Here is an 18,047-nt window from a genome sequence, read left to right as displayed (position 1 = left end):
TTTTTTTAATAATACTTTTTAAAAGAGAAGTCACATGAACACTCAGCATATATTTACTTTAAGCTAGCATTTCCTAGAGTCAAAACCTGTCCCTTTCAACAAGGACAGGAAAGTGGAAGTAGTGTTCAAAGTCCTAAATTTTTATCAGCACTCTCAGCTTCCTTTTATAAGGCTCATATAGCTCTTAGGGCCAAGGAAAAAGTCTTGAAGACACTGACAGAATTAAGTGATTAAACGTTGCTTGTTTGAAATATTCAGTTTTGTAGACATTACCATTGTATCAAAACCAATGCACTTCAAAGTGTTACTTACAATGACTTCACCTTCACTATAAAAGGCATATTTATAAAAACAATTAAGTACTATTACTGTGCCATTACAATTCATTTTCTGCAGTTCCTAAACACACACAGAGGCTGAAGAATTATTTCTTTTGTTCACAGTAAGTTTTTCTAGCATTAGAAAACACCATTACGTTTCACAAAAAAAAAACTCTCCTAGTTACAAATCCACACTTTAACTCTTAAGAGTTAAGTCGTTAAGAGTTAGTTAACTCTTAATACAACTTAGCACTTTTGTGAGTGACACTTGGAGATCACCTACCAAAACTAATTTATATCACTCTGTCAAAACTCCACCTTCTACCAATATCAGAGTGCAGAGCTGCAAGCTGATCTCAGAAAATCATCGAGACCAAGGGGAAAAAAAGCTATTAAAAAACCAAGCAAGTACATTTTATAAATCAGAGGTTACCTTCGTTTGTCTCCAGTTAAATAACGCTAGATTATTTTCCCAATACACATGTTCAGTTTTTGTACTCTCATGTGTTCCCATCATTGGAAATTGTGCCTAACTAGATATATTTCTTCAAGTCCTGTTACAGCTGAAAATACAGATGACTTCTGTTTGTTTCCATAAACATTTAATTCTTCTTTCTTTTAAAAGTAAAATTAGGTATCACCTGATGCTTTTATTATGTCTCATTATGAAATTCACTCTAGGGTAAATTCTCTATTATAAGAAGTCTCCTTCCTTTTTCACAACTGCATGTAATTCTTTCCTACCTACAAGCATGCTCTTTGAATCACACCCAAAGCTGAAGCTGCACATCCAACTCTTTACTAAAATGTGAGCAACTAGGTTATGTACACAGGATCTGCTAGTTTGAAACATAAATTAACATCCCACCAAGTTTTAAATGATTCCTCATCTTTAGGGCCAGACTTTCTTCTGTTACCCTTCAATTGTTTAACTCGTGGTCTTATTAAGAAACCACAAACTACAGAGAATACATTACTCAGACAGAGAAGCATCCTGGTGGTTTCAACACACAGGCAAGAATTCTAAAAAAATCAAGGTGGTTTCAAAACGACCTACAACTGAACGGCAAGTGGTTGCATATCCAGCAGATATATGGCAAGCAGATTAAAGCCAGACAGCTGAAACTATTCTGTTTCAGGGACCTCTGTCCCTCTCACCCTCCTCAAGGACAGCATATGATCATCTACAAATGAACCACCACCTAAATCAAGGTTTTTTTCAGCCTGGCAAACAGGCCTTTTCAGCCTGGCAAACAGGCCATGGCCCTATTCAATTCAGTGCTACAACAATATTGTTCTTTTGCATGCCAGTGTTCTACAGCTGATACGGAACAGGTCTGGTTTTAGGAGCCGGCTCAGAAATCCTACCTTCACCATTTAAAATGCACATGAGAAAAAGAAAGAATGTCCCACTGTTTTCTGAAAAAATAAATGAACACAGTTTCAACTAAAATCAGATTATTTCCCCACAACTACTCTTGAGTTGACAAAAACACTTTTAACTTCTACGGCTTTTAGAGAATGAAAAGTTTGATCATTTCCAGTTGTAGGAAACTGTTGACTCACCATAATTTCAACCCCATTACATTTAAGAACATGTTTCAATAAAAATGCCTATTCAGTAATTTTCACACTTCATTCTGCAGTTTTCTGTATGAGCTGTAAAACTTTCAATTACTTGGTCAAACCTAGATGGTAAAATCTTAATTCTGAAGAGCCATCCAAAGACCACAGTTGATAAAGATTGCAAAGTATTGTGAAAAGAAAGGAGACTAGCATCTCAACTTAGTTCCCATGGCTAAACTGTGTGATTTCAAGTGGCACACCCAGAAACTTGCACATTTCTTTAAATATACCTTTCCATACTGCCAGTTTTTTAAAATTAAAGAGAATTACCAACACAAAATGCAGTAATTAGATCCGTGGAAATAGTCCACCATCAGAACACACAGAATTTGTTCACTCCAATAATACTTCATTTTCAACAGGTCCAAGATGTAGAGGGACACAAGAACAAGTTTGCTGTTATTCTCTTTAACAAGACTCGTTAAAAGTTCCCACCTCTGTAAAGCACATGTGTCTGATTAAAGATACCTGTCCATCAAGATCTAGTGTCTTCTGCTTAAACATTGAAGAAGTTACCCGTCTATGCTGAGCAAGAGAAAGGCAGGGGAATTACTGATTGGATGAACCAGACCCCTTCAGGTCACCTTTGCTCCTCCTTCCTCTCAGGTCTCACCAAAACCTGAGAGCATCCGCTCTTTACTACTGACGAGGGGAGCACCTCAGCACTGGGAGCCAGCACTCCCAAAGGACTACAAGGAGGTTCAAAAGGATTCACCAATTCTAGAGTGAGCCATCACCAGCACCCTCTCTAATCTTAATACTTCCGACCAATCCAGGAAAGGCAGTAAAACACCCCCTTCTCGGGTCTGTTACAGAGTTACAACTTCTGGAGGATGATGAAGTTGAATGCCAAGATGGAACAGCAAGTACATAGCTCCTGCTTCCTGTCTCTGAAACTTGGGAACTTCAGGTATTGTCTTCACGCACAGTTGGAAAAGAAAATGGGATCAACACAAAGACCCTCTGCTAGCCTGCAAAGGCTCTGCTCTAGAAATAAGAGGCAATACCCACAACTCTGGCGGGACGACAGACAGACCACATCTCGCTTTGGAGGACAGCGACTTCAAGACAGCCCTGATGACCCACCCGCTACCCCCGGGAGCTTCCCACCTGTTTGCTCAGAGAGTGACCTCTTCCATACGGCTCCCAGCACCACGAGAAGCCCCCCACAGGGATAAAATCTCCCCTCCTGTAGCATCAATTCCAAGCCCTGACCTCCTCCTCCTACCCCGGAGCCCTCCACAGAGCGACGGCTCTACAGCGCTTCGCTTTCCACGCCAGACCCCAGCTTCTTCCTTCCTTTCAAAGCCAACCCGCGCTCTTTCCACACACGCAAGGGACGCAAACAGACATAATAGTAATAATAACAAAACACGAGTAGCAAAACCCACGAACAACAAGATGCAGCCCCACAACTTACCACCCAAGTCAGTCCCCCGCTGCCGCCGCCTCCTCCTCCTCCTCCTCCAGACTTTGCCATTTTCTGCCCGTCTCTCCTCAGCCGAGGCGAGGGCGCTCGGAGGCGGCCGGGAGGGCCGGCACCGACACCGCGCCTGGGGCCGCTCCGCGCCCGCCCTTCGCGCCTCTCCCGCCCTCACCGGAGCCTCGGCACGGAGGAAGGGCGGCCGAGGGGCCCGCACAAAGCGCCCCTTCCGCCGGCGGGGAGGCAGCGAGAGGGAGAGAGGGAGGGCCCGGCCGGGCCTGCGGCTCTCCCTAGTTTAAAGGGACGACGGGCCGGTCCCTTCGCCTCGCGGCGGCAGCGGCGGCAACAACAGCCACCGCTATCGCCGCCGTAGCGCTGCTGCCTCCCGCCCTCCTCCTCACCCCCGGGCCGTCCCCCCCCCCCGCAGCCACAAAGGCCCGGAAAACAGATTAATAATAAAAAAATCTCCCCCTCCCTCCCTCCTCCCTCGTCCCCTCCCTCCCTCGTTCACTCCCTCCCTTCCCGCCCCTCGCGCGCGCGCGCTCCCGCGCAGACCTCGCGCCCCCCGCACACACGCACACTCGGGGCTGGCCCGGCCCCCTCCTTCTTCCCCTCCTCTTTCCACCCTGCGTCCCAGCGCCCGGTGCCGCTCCCCCGCCGTCGCCTCCTCCCCCTCCTCTCCCCACACAACCCCCGAAGCGCCGCAGCCGCCGGGACACCGCGCGTAGACAATAAATAACCGCGCCGGCCCCGCTCGGCGTCCGCTTCTCCCCGCGCAGCTGGCCCGGGCCTCTTCTCCCCCCGTTCCTGGTGGCCGCCAATCACGGGCCGGCCCGCCAATCGCGCGCTGGAGGCGGGAAGGCTGCGCGGGGCGCCGGCCAATCCGAGAAGCCAGAAGGAGAGGCCGCGTGTGACGTCACCGAGTGTGGCAAGAGGGCGCGAACGGCCCGCACGGGGGCGCTGCGGCGCGCGCGGGGGGCGGCGCGAGGAGCGGCGGAGCGGTTGGATCGGGATAGGGGTGGGGATCGGGCGGCTGGATCGGGATCGGGATAGCGGCGAAGCAGCGCTCAGCTACCGAGTCAGCGACGGGCTCCCTCAGCTCATCTTCCCGCTCCGCGACGGCGGGCAAGGAGATGCCTCCCTTTCCCTTGACCGCACAGGGGAATTGGTGTGGGCAGAGCACGGCTGTCCCGTGTCCCTGGTGTTCGGGGCGGATGATGCTGCGATGCGGGGCGGAGAAGAGGTGATGCGGTAGGTGGGCCGGCTGTTCGGGGGCACGGCGGGCAGCTGCCCCCCTTTCCTCCAGCCCCGTAACTGGTCCCTGCAATTGACGCCCCTGTGACCTGCGGCGGTACTAGCAGGGTGGAAGCCCCAGAGCTCCAGGCAGGAGAGTGTTTACAATCCACTGCCCTCTTCTGGACTCTGGGGATCGGCCCGAGGAGCTCTTTAACTCGGACAGCTCACAGACCTTTATCCTACATGTGAGCATCACCGTGTGAAGTCCTCACACAGCACAGCACCCCGTCCTGTGCACAGCACACAACCCTGTGTCGTACAACCCTGTTCGCCGTTTTGAAAAAAATGCTGTGGCCAAAAAACATCTGCTTCGAGGTCTAACCGGTGTGTGTACAAAGCCCGAAATTCATGTCATTTTAGGCATCAGCACAAAAAATATGGACAGGTATACGTACTTTGCACCAAATATATATATATACTTACATATATAACTAAATATTATAACCAGATCTTGTGACAATGCTTCAGCACACACAGCTTCTCAATTAGCAATTTTCATGCTGCTGTGTGAAATGCAAAGGACCTCCCTAGTCCAGCCTGTTCCACTCCTTGAATTATTAAGAATGTAAAGTCTCAAAAGGAGGGATCAGTAGGAGCACTGCGTCTGAACTAGCAGACAAATAGAGAACTATTTCAAAGGAAGAGCAATAATTTAAAGGTTTTTCCTTTTTGCAAAATGCTTTTCCTAAGGAGTAAAGGGATTGGAAATGGAGCAGCTACTTTTGAGGAGTCAGTAGTAACATTCAATTATGCCTCAAGGGAAGGATCAGCAGAATTTCTAGTAAATATTGCTTATTTAGCATAATTTTACTCTGCCAGTTTCTAAGGAAGCTATTAAACTAATATCTAAGTGCTGCATAGGGATTATGGAAAATAATGGCATCTGCCTAGAAGGGACAGTAAGTTATCTGTTCCAGCCTAGTTTCAGGCAGCTGCATGTACCTCTGAGCTGTAGGCTGTGTTTTCTTCTACTTTTGGCAAGATAAAGAGTATTTCTTGCAGAACCACTTGCAGGGTTATGCCTAGTGCTTCAGAATTTTGTGCTTGCTGATTAGAACCGTGTTGATTTTTTTTTTTACCAAAATCTCAAATTTATATGTAGGAACCATTAAAATGAATCATGCACAGTAAACTGCTGCAATGAATATTGTATGGATCAGTGAAAACAGAAGGAGTGCCTCTGTTCAAAGCTTTTTACATCGGTGGAGGACCATTACTTGTATTCAGCAGAAAAAGAGCAAGACCCAAACATTAGTGTACTATGTTTTCATTAGCTCCAGTTGTTTAGTAAATACGTTGCTCTTAGTGTGGGAAGTGTGCCTTTTGCAATGCGAGCAGAGCAGAAGATAGCAATCTCACTTGAAGGGAGCCAATTCCATATAAATTAGAGAGAGACAGAGGGAGTTTCTTCTTGGCAGTTACTGGTCTTTGAACATGCATGGTCAGACATGTTCAGTCTGTGTCACACTGGAGCAGATTTATGAGGAAATGCTGATGTTCCCTCAAGCATTTTCTTTAGTCTTTGAAATTACTTCGTCCAGGTTGGATTTTATTTAATTCTCATCCTATGCTACACTAGCTGCACAGCATGTTACTGGCTTATTGTTGATGTTGGTTTTATCCCTAATACTTACATGTGTACGCTGAGTGGTTGCATTGCTAGTCATGTAGGATTGTGGGACAAAGTTCTCAAGAGACTAAAAGCAGCTGCTTCTGTGGGCTGCAGAGGTGAAGCAGTGAAATGAGATTGCTCATCACATTTTAAGAGATCCCTGTTAAAACAAACATAGAAGTAGATTTGAGCATGAATCAAATTCAAGTGCCATAACATTTTGATAGGAGTGGAATTACTTTACTGGATGCAACCTGCCCGAATCATGCATTACCAGTTCCTGTCAAATACTTCACACTTACTGTGTGACATTTTAAATTAATAATCCCCTTGAGATAGTACACACAAAGTCCTATTTCAATTCATTGGAGATTTCCTTGTCCTCATAGTTGTAGACCATAACATAAATAGAAGTACCCTAGAGGCTTTCAAAACAATGATCTACTTAAACCAGTTTCACTACTGCTTTTAGTAAGCAAAATATTTATTGTAATACTACTTTTTGTTCAATCATTTAAGCAGTAAGACAGCTGTATGTATGATCTTTAAGCATTTCTATACTTGGTATATACAAACTTCCCATCTATTTCTAAGTTATTTGCTGCTTCTAGTTTACTATCTAATAAAATCTTTTCTTCCTATGTGGCTTTTCTGGACTCAGATTTAAAGGGCCTAAAATATGACTATTTGTGAAACTATGTACATTTATCTAATCTGTGAACATACTCAGATACAAGCACTTACTTAAACAACCAACGACAGCTCTCCTGTTTCTGCAAACTACACAGGAAAAAGCATAATTTTGTGCTAAAATATTCATGAAACTAAGTTTATGCCCATTACATTATACATTCCACATTGTATGTAGTTGTAATGAGGTATAAACAAACATTGCATATTTTAATATTAAATATCTAAAATAATAATTTCCATATTCTACTGTATTTTTAAATTTCATTATATATCATTAACATAATTTTGAAATAATTGACCAAATTATTGAGTAGGGTTGTGACAGTACAATATGAGAGTGACCAACATACTTGTACTGTGTTGATTGTGAATGACCTTCAGGCCACAGTTCCAAAACCTATCACTATAAATTCAGCCAGGTCACATGTTCTTACACAATTGTATCTCAAACACCTTTGTTGAATTAGCAAGAGGCCACACTAGTGGTTTTCTGTGGGTGTGCACTGTCAATGCACTGCCCAACACTCTCAGCTGAACTGTGCCCAGGACTGACATACCCGATGTGTCCGTGGCACTTCTGTTAGTAGCTGTTCCTGGGGCCAGACTGTCCTACAACCAGTCTCTTGAAAAGCATCAGGTCATTTCCATCTTAATCCTTCAGAAACAATGTTCCACTTGTGACAGTCTGACAGAGGGTTTGGACGGCTTGAACCCTGTTTACCCTCCAATTCTTCCTCTGGTGATTAACCTGTTAAGTGCTGTGCTGTTGGCAGAGGTGTGGAAAACTCAAGTGGAGCACGCTGTGAATGCTACCTGCCAGGTTGTTGCCACGTAAGAGGTCCAGCAGAATCCCCAGGGTTAGCTACAGGTACCCCTGGGCTCCATCCTGGACTGCCCATCACATGGCTGGGACTGCTGCACTGACCCACCTGACCTCCTCCTGGATGGCACCACCTCCCTACTGCAGGAGAGGCAGGCTGGGTTAGAGACCATCGCACTGACATGCTTGGCCTCTCACACAGAACAGGGAAGCTGAGTCACTTGTAAACGTTAAATATTTATCTGTGACTAGAAGGGCTTTAGTATCCAAGTCCACCCAGTCTCCTCACTGTCAGCTCAGTCTTAAATTGTGACACACTTTCACTGAGCAGCATAAACAAAGTTGTTGCTTCGGCAGAGGCTGGTCATAGAAATTAAATATATGTGTATCAAAATTCCTTGTATAGGACTAAGCTCCCTTGTGCAGTGACCATACACAGCAAGAGAAGTTGCATGCAGAGGTAAAGCAGGGGAAGCGGAGCCGGCCATACTGGGAGAAATTCTCAACATCAGTAGAATTACTATCCATGCTATTAACACTGAGTCTTTTAGAAGAGTTGGTGGCAGTTGGAAAACATGCAAATGCCTGAAGGGACAAAATCAATGGAAAAAACCACAGAATGGAGAAGGTGATGTATTTTGAGGTCTGTGCAGAACATACGTGAAATAGCAGTGGCCATCTCAGCAGTTACACTGAGCTGAGAGGAGATTCCTGAGATTTGGAGCTGGGAATCACCAACTGCATTATGGCATTGTAATCAGTGTGGAGAATGTAAACAGCCAGCAAGGTTTGGGCATGTCATGCCATTCAGTAAGGCACTCCCTTGAGCTCAGGGTGATGAATACTGCAAAGCATGCAGTATTTCCTTGAGAAGCTTTTCTGATGTTAGCCACATATTCCTTTCTTACTGTCCCTCTATCCCAGCCCTCTGTTTAGGGCTCCTTTAGGAGCTCTCTTTTTCCAAATCAGAATTTTCTTTTGACTAAAACATGCAAGTTTTTTCCTAGCAGTTCACCCAAACAGGACTGTTTGGGCAAGAATGTGTGAGTGGCAATTCATTTTTACCCAGCAAGACTCTTCTGGCTCATTGAAGGTATCTATTACCAGTGTATTTCTCCAGTCTCCCAGACAGAAATCCATTCTAGATTTTGAGTGAGTATCAAGACTGCTTCCTAATAGCAGAAGGTCATGTCTGGTCATTCCTGGAATGACAGGAAGGTGAAGGAGTTTTTTTCTATACAAGGCACATGTGGATATGTTGAATCCGTGGGGGAAAATGATGAGTGATGTGGACAGCAGAGAAGCCCACTATACTGGGAAATGTCTAAAGAAATGGTACTTTGCTCTCTTGAGCTGAAAGTCAACCATCTCTGACACATAATGTTTTGACTTATTATGAGGAGGAAATAGAAAGGGCAAGCTTTTCTGTACAGCTTCATAGTATCACCAGTTTTGACTAGAATCAATGATGACTAGGTCAGGGCGTTGCATTCCCTTTCTCAGAAGGGAGTTGTGTGGTTCTTGTGGTAACCCAAAAAGAGAAAAGTCTCAAGAAAGACCCAAGAGAGGCAGATGGCTCAATCTCCACCAAGGCAGAGCATGTAATTGAAGTGTGGCCAGTGTACCCACATAGTTTATGCTAAGGTCAAAGGCAGAAAGAGAAGGAGGCCACAAGTTTTGGAATACTTCAACAAATGAATGTCTGAGGCAAAGAGCAACAAAAGAGTTGGGTGAATGACCCATGAACATCCTTCTGAAAGAGGACTAGGGTAGGGACACATGAGCAAATGATAGACCTGAGCACAGAAAGTGGGGAAGACAAGAAGTAGTAACTAACAAAAAGAAAAGTCAGGAGTTACTGTGAAGGGTCCAGTCAGGCACAGAATAGCAGAACCACAGACAGGGAGTTTGCACATACCTATCCATCAAATTCATGAAGAAACCCATTTGTACTGGCAGCTTGAGTTTAGACTGATGAAATGCTTTGAATTACTAGACCATGGTGGTTTTGATTTGGTACTAGATGGCCTAAAATTTGAATTACTCTTTTATAGCCCACAGCACAGGGAATGTGCTCACCATATTCTTCTGAGAATTACAAGGCAGTTTAGAAAAGGAAGTTTATGCAATAATACTCTTTTGTCAGTATTCTTTTCTAGATGACTTAAGTTGTTATTCTTTCCAGTAACCTGTTCACTAATAATTCTCTTTCCTTAACTGCATTGTTTCAGATTACCTATGTCATCAGACTATTCCAAGGCTTTTGAGAATTAATTTTTCAGAAATTGTTGAGAAAGTAATTGCAAAAATAAGATGCATGCTTCAACTAAAAAAAATAAAGGGTATAGCAAAACAGGTAAAATATGGCCAAGACTCAGCCACCCACTTAACAATAAGCATCTGAATTTACAACTCCCTAACAATTACTTGTTATAGATTAGCTATTCAATAATTTCTAAGGCGGCCTCATTTATAATAAGGCTCAGCAGCAGCAGTTCCTATTTATTTCAGTAGGAGTTGAGTAATTCAACAGCTTGGGTGACTGGGCAAGCAGTATTTTAAAATGGTCACTGCTAGCTGCTTCATGCACTTTTCTATTTTCCTTAGGTGTTATTATTATTAAGCAAAGGTGATCAGAAATTCATTAAAAAATCTTTTATTCTCCCTTTAGATTCTTTAACACATTGGTATTTCTGGGTCTTGAATGTTTCACTCCTAGTACCATGCAGCCATCCTCCATGACTTTTTTTAATAGTGGTATTTCTGCTTAGCATTTTAGTCTTGCTGTATTTACTTGGTGAATGGGTAAATAAAGCATCAAATGCAACACATTAAACATGATTTCATGTTTAGGTTATGGTCTCCTGTTCTATTTTTACCCAATTAACACTGCTTAAATTCTCTTTCTACTACATACCTTACATTGCTCCGATCAGCTCTGCAGATACTTCCTGCTCCTTAGTGCACTCCTGTTTTTCTTAAGAGAAATGTAAAAACACATTACCTCAGTTTTCAGATGAGGTAAAATCATCCAGATCCATCATCAAAATCATCCGCCTCTTGCTCACTACAGCTGTAGTCACTGCTAGTAGAGGTAGCAGAAGTTGCAGTAGCAACAGCTTTCAGTACTGGCCAGGACAATGTGTTTGACTGCTTAAGCATCATTTAGCCAGCACTTTCCTATGCCATATTTTTATTAGAGTCTCAGTCTAGGTCTTCAATCCAGTATGGTTTCCAAAAGCATCTTTCCATTTCTAAGCACCTCAGAAAGCTGCATCCTGTTCACAGCATTTCTTTCTTTGATTTAGGATTCCTGGCTGTCACCTGTGAAGGAAAGCAGTCTTTTGAATGACTTTGAATATATGTGCTTTAGTAATTTGTGAATTCACTTTAATGTTCTAGAAAAAAGTTTTTTATCTACAGGATGTGTTAAAAGTAACTTGCTTTGATATACATGCACCCCTGTGGGGGTTTTTAACCTAAACAATATGGATGCTGTAGTCCTCATTATTTTATATATTTCTTTTTGAAATCCACTGTGGATTTAACTTGCAGAACAGTAAAGGAAAATGTTTTTCATCAATGCAGGTTTTTTTACACTATTCGTTCATTTCTTGCAAACAATGAAGCAAAGAAAAGGTACTGTATGTTTTTATCTTCCCGACAGACCTAAGTGTCAAAAAAGGCAGCATATCTATTTTTGCAACAGATCTGTTAACTGTTATACTATAATCACAATCCTCATTTTTTAAAAATAATTTTTCAAGGAACAACTTAGTGATACCCCGTGTTCCTAGATAACAGCTAGAGAGAATACATTTCCTGTACTGTGCCTCATAGTAAGCTCACGTCCAAGTTCTACCATCATGCTATAGAACCGTAATAACAACTCACCTTCCTTTTCATTTAGTTGGTTTTTACTGAGCTTTTTTATTCCACATATGCTCTTCTGCTGGAAACTTTTATTGCAGAAAGCCTTTGAAGAGTGGGAAGCTCTGAAGCTCTTGAAATTTATCTGAAAGTAATATGGTTCCTTTTACCTTGGTTTTTACTGCTGCTCACATTCTTCTATTTCCAGGTAAAAAGTACAATGAATTCATCAGGTTTTCATGAAAAGGCAATACACATTACCCAGAAATTTCAACATAGTATCAGTTTCCATCCCATTCAACATTTTCCTTTTTCTAACATGTCTTAAATTAGAACATGGAGTTTATGTATCAATGTATTTTCTAGCAGGTTTTGAAACTATTTGACACTAATCATGTCAGAATTCCATTTACTTTGGAATACTTTACTTTCAGTACTAACGTTAGTTCTTTGGGAAAATACAGATATATTATTACAGATTCTTTTATATTCTGTACCCTTTGAGACATGTTGGACACGCTACTGAAACATGACATTTTTTGCTGAGTTCATTTCTCTTGTGACTCATAATAAGAAGCATGGAAGCTCCTTTTTTACTTTACATCTTACAGTTAGTTTATTGAAAAGCCATTTGTTAATTCTCATGCATGAGAATTCCACTGCTTTGCCAACCTGTCTTTTTTTAAATTGCTCATTTTCTATAATTTCTCCCAAAATATCTTGGACTCAGTTCTCTGGGACATGAGTAATGATGATGAAAGAGCACACTGGCATAAAGGCTGAAAACACAATGAAATTACTTGAAGTCATAGAATAGTTAAAGTTTAAGAAATCAATTGCATACATATGGTTCTTTGCGACAGTTAATTCTCAAATCATAAAGCTTTCCTCAGCTCTCTAATCAAACAATCCATTCTCCCAAATAATTGAAGGTATTAATTTTGAGTTGCTGTGCAGAATTGAAAGAATTCAGAGCAAACAATGCTTTCTTTCCTGATAGTTGTTGCTGAAGTACAGCAAAGCCTGAGCCACACCAGCTCGTTGATTACAGTAAAGATGGAGCACAGCCACGGGCCAAAGAGGCAGGCACGTTAACCAACCCATGGGAACATAGCACAAGCTGAAGCACTCACACATAATCCATGGCACATGCTTCAGCTCTGAGCTGCTTCACCAAACCAGCATGACTGCTTTTAGCCACAAAGCCAAACATCTCCTTAGCCAGGCACAGCACACAGCACTCCCAGGCTGCCTGGTGCAAGACGTTCTCCCAACGGAGCGTACATGCGGAACACAGCACTCCCTCCCCCTCCCACTCCATGCTTCAATCTGCCCTGCTCATCTATGATCACTCCTCTGTGCTTCACAAACAGGAAGACTGCAGTGCCTGTCATCCCACCCTTGACCTATGCTACTCCCATGCTGTACATGGTGGGACATCCCACGATCCCTAAGGTTGATGCTCCCTCCAGGGTTGTTAAACTATGCCACGGACATGGTGGCTTAACAGGTTCTGTAACAGACTAGCAGGGACATGCAAATAAAATAGGTGAAACTACTTTTTCAGTTCCTTCCAAATGAATTAGCATGTTAATGGGGTGAATGCTGTGCTTTGCATTTCCACTCCTACAGGCCTTCACATATTTCTAAAAAGCAATAGTTAATCTTTCAAAAAGACATGAAATAAAAATATTGTTCTAAATTCAGCATTTGTTTGGGTTATTCTCTGGAGTTAAATTGAATATACAACAGCATTCACAGCCTTACAACAGATAGCTGCAGCACAGCATGCAAACTTAATGTATAGTCATTCATTCAGTTCTTTGAATTTCCATGGCAATTCCTTCATGCAGTAAAATCTGCTTATTTAATTTGGTCAGGATCTTCATTGCCCTTTTGAATTATATGCACAGACATACCAAAACACTAGGTTGTAAGGTTGGTCCTAAAACCCTTCCCTTAAAATGGCTGCTGCTTTGCTTTCCCCTGCTTTGTGGGCCCCACATCACCTCTCAGGCTCCTGGAGGACAGTGGATCTCAAAATTATGTGAGGAAAGGCTTGTTACCAGGCCTGCAGCAGGCTACCCTTGGTGGGAACCAGAACAATACTGGAACAAAATTAGATACCAGAGAGGGACACATTCCTGGAATGATAAGGGCTGAGGCTTCAGTTGTGCCATGGGGAGTGGGGTGACTACACAATGACACAACACAAAAAGCAAGTAAGAAATAAAATGATAGATGAATAAAATCTTCTAACAACAAAGACTGTGGTAAATTTAGAGAACCACATTCAAGGAACTCCCTCAGCAGACCATGCTACTGTCATCCTCACAGCTTCTCCCACTGCCCACCAGAGAGGGAACAGCAGCTGTCATAAACTAGGGAATACATGTATGGGGTTGGGGTACCAGCCTGTGATGATACACCAGGGAAGAGAGAAAAGGACAGAATCCAGGGATGGTGCAGAAGCCTTCAGATGTTACCTATGAGGAACTGGGAAGTTGCCTTGATTGCCACTGCAGACACTGCTTCAAAGGATGAAAAACTACTAGTTTAGAAAAAGGGAAATTTGGAAGGGCTTTTAAGAGTGAAGACAACAGTGAGGGTTATTCCAGGAGACAGCTGACATCACATGTTAAACAAAGGAATTTTCCAAAAGATGGACAAAACATCTGCTTATGTTTCACTGTAGAATCCCTCCATCTCACCACTAGTACAGCTAATGCTACTATGTAGTGCTAGTCCTGGTTTTCTCATTCTAATGTGTGTTAAACACAAAATCCACTGGCCAGTTCTGCTCATAGTTACTCCTGCTCCACCCACAAACACTACATGGCTGGAGTGTCCCTTCCATACAACTTTTTCAATAAAATATTCCCCAGTTATGGATTTAACATTCAATCCTTGGAACAGAAGAGGTTCTAGTTGATTTCCACTGAATTGGTTATCATGTGCCAGTAAATCTCATTATCTTTAGAAATGAATATTACTTTTTTCCATATTCAAAATCTTTCAGCCACTCTTTCACTGGCATACATGTTGTCTCCATGCTCTGTTCACAGATGGACTTTGTATTTTTCACTGAATACTTAAAAAAGATTGAATTTCCTCACATGACTGGTAATCAGTCCTGTATGTGAAATGAAGAAAATCAAAAGTAGAAAAGGTAAATGTATTCTGGCAAGTGTTTCTTAGTCTGTTTCCAGTTACAGATTTTATTTCTGTGGGCCAGAAATGCATTTAAGTCTCTGTGTCTTCAGAAAGTTATTCTTATGCTGTGTCTGGCTGAAAGCCCCTTTCTTCCTATCTTTCTGTCACTTGGGTTTTTTTTCCATCAATAAGCTGGTGTACAAATATGAATTACTAGCAAGCCTTAAAACGTGAAATAAAACTACAAAATGAAGTTGCAGAGCATATAGTTAGAGTGCATAGTCAAGAAAAATTGAAATGTCTGTTGCACTGAATATGAACTTCAGGGTTTCAGCTTTACTAAATAAAAAATTAAACAGACTTATATTTAAAAAATACCACTATCATACTTTGAAGTGTAGAGGAAGAACTGATATGACTAATAAGATAACTTATAAAGGCAGATCATGCATACTACTGACACTTGGGCAAGAACTTCATAAGGTTCTCTTTTGAAAGGCTCCATGATGATACAAATTTCTTTCAAAAAATACTTGGTTTATTAAAAGAAAAGGAAACAATCCGCTTTTCTAAACAATCTCCCCAACGATGCAAATTTGACATTCATTAATCAGCGCTGATATTAACTTTTTTCCATCCTCTAGTGCTAAAATTAAGCTGCAGCCTCTAACACTTCCTGTTTGTGTTCCTACATCCTTAGTGGGGGTGTTTTTATTTTTTATTTTGAATGTTTTGTTTTAGTTATTTTTGGGGCAGGGGGAGGGGGAAAACGGGACTGTTTTCTTTTAAACCATTATTGCCAACATCATGGAAATCAGTTAGCATACTCAGGCAGAAACTCCAACCTACACAACCTAACAAAAGAAAACACAAATCAAAACAAGTTTTGGGAATGCTTCATACTAAACCAAACCAGGACAGCACCGCAATTCCTAAGGCAGTCTAAAACCAGGCACTTCCTTTTTGGCCAATAAAGTTTTACATCCTTTTTGCCAGTAGTGAACTTTGCTTTTTAATACACCATGCATTTCCCTGGCACTTTGGCTAAAAGTGAAAGCTGCTGCAGCCTATGTTATTTTGACTGATACAACGGAAGCATGGACATACATACACTCCATTACCTTCCATCCTTCTCTTCACAGTGGTAATAATGCAGAGGCGAGAAGTGAGGCTCTCTCCTTCCATTCTGTACTGTGCTGCTCCATTAGCTCTAAGAGACTGTGACCAACTGTTCCACCTACTTTAGTTTGAGTTTTCTTAAACAGTGCTCTCAGATGTCTTCATTCTCTTACATCAGACGCTTTCCTTACGACTGATCCACATGGGAGTCTGTATATTGTGATCCAAACTGCTCATCTAAACTAAGTCCAGCATTTCCTCTTGATTGCAGCAGAGATAAGCTGCTAGTCGATGATTTTCAGTGGGGAAAATATGTTCCCCTGGGACTTCTAGGATAATACACTATATTACTGAAGTTCCAAGGATATGAAATAACACTCAGCACCATGTAATAAAAGGATCAAGTTAACAGAAGATACATTGAAATATCACCATTGAAATGCATAGCGAAATCATCTGTCCCCCACTTTTTAAGACCTCTAAAGGGAGACTCAGTCCTTCAAGGTTAAGCAGGTGCTCAATGCCACACTGAAATCTCACAACCTTACAGGTAATGCAGACCTAAATTTCTTGGTTGCAACATGTCACTAAACACACTTTCTCCAAAATCAAAGATCCAGATTATTCACTGGAAGAAAAGAAAGAATTATCTATAATAAGTAGGATCCTGTTTCTATAGCTTAAACTAGTAAAAATAAAAAATATTTAAACTCAGATATTCCTTAAATCTCAGACAGATTTTAAAAAAACCCTGCTCATTAGTCTCAGCAATTTTCTTCTATTGAAAACTTTCAGGAACCTAAATATAAATAAACACACAGTAAAATGTCTCAAAAACAGGGTCAGTCATTGGAAGCTACTTTTGCCAGCATCAGTTTATGTAGTCCATTACATTTCTTTTGCCATAAAATTTTATTAAGTCCTGGTAACTTTATTGGTTTCTGGGCATCATCAATTTTAATTACTATTGCTTTTTGTTCTGCTGAGTTTGAATATTTTTAATCTATCCCTTTCATCTCTTTTTACCAAATAAATAAATCAACTTATTTTTTGTTGTAGTATTTACCATATAGCTGCAACTGTGTACGTAAATTAAAGTAAATTAAAATGTATTTTAAGTTAGATGAGAAAAAAAAAAGCTGAAGAAACTGAAGAAGCCTAATCATAAACAAAGCAAGAGCCTAATTACAAAGCTTAACATAAAAAAAGCCCCCAAGCCCAAGAATAAGAACAAAAATCTTAACAATGGAGAAAATCATTGTTATCTTATTCAAGGTCACATTTAAGCCTTTACACATTTCATAATACCTGTACACCTAAAATACATATATTTGACCTTGGCTTGTTAATTGGTCATTCCTAAGCTCCATAATACAGGCTGGGTGAAATTAAAAACTTAAGTAAAGAAGGAACTTTTTCAATCTACTAAAGACACTTTTTTTTACTCTACTATCCTTCTGCTTGGATTAAACATCCAAGATTAGCATAAAAAACCCCAAATTGTCCCATGTATTACTGCTGTTACTCTTCCCTTCTACTCATGTTGACAACTATATAACCAGTGATCATATAGGTACACATAATAAACATTACATTGCTGATTACTGTTTAGACAGGCCATAAGGTACAAGGCATAAAGCATTGCTTGCAACAGCAGTACCCTGTAAAGAACCTTCAGAACCAGCACCAGGTAAGCTGAACTACTGTAAATAATGTTGAATAAATTCCCCCAAAATACTCAAAGTATAAAAAGGATCTAAGCCAGCAACTGAGTTTAAGGAAGGCATGTGCCTGCAATTTCCTTCTCAACCTTCCATATGATATGAAGCTGATATAAGAAGTCCCTTCAATATTGACACATTTTTTTATGTTGTTGAATTGCTTGGACAACAGTGGCAAAACTTCAAATTTTGTCCAAACCCAGAGGCTTGAACGGAATATCTGATTTCCTACAGTGGAAATCAGATATTTATTTTAAATAATGCCTACACTTAAGAAATGCTAAGTTTTGACAAATACTTAGGAGGTTCATTAAATTCTTAACTAGCAGTTTACTTCCATTTCTAGCTTGAGCAACCAGAGGTAAAGAAATGAGGAGTGTGGGTGTGTAGAAGA

At 41.4% G+C, this 18,047-nt stretch overlaps 1 protein-coding gene across 4 annotated transcripts in view; it reads right to left on the bottom strand.

Moving 5' to 3' along the window:
- TOP2B (DNA topoisomerase II beta) overlaps positions 1-3,710 on the bottom strand; it is a 61,531-nt gene extending 57,821 nt beyond the window's left edge. For 2 of the 4 annotated variants that reach the window (XM_084216008.1, XM_084216011.1), the window contains exon 1: positions 3,367-3,709. In XM_084216008.1, the coding sequence (XP_084072134.1) occupies positions 3,367-3,426 (60 nt within the window). In that variant the 5' untranslated portion in view covers positions 3,427-3,709. Of the gene's footprint in view, positions 1-3,366 lie in introns of all 4 variants that reach the window. The other 2 variants (XM_084216010.1, XM_084216009.1) reach the window with 2 other exon arrangements.
- Between the last annotated feature and the right edge of the window lie 14,337 nt (positions 3,711-18,047).

This window comes from Fringilla coelebs (assembly GCF_963513975.1).
Source record: "Fringilla coelebs genome assembly, chromosome: 1".
Taxonomy (NCBI): domain Eukaryota; kingdom Metazoa; phylum Chordata; class Aves; order Passeriformes; family Fringillidae; genus Fringilla; species Fringilla coelebs.
Note: the sequence above shows the minus strand (reverse complement) of the source record. Positions and strands in the feature narration are given on the sequence as shown.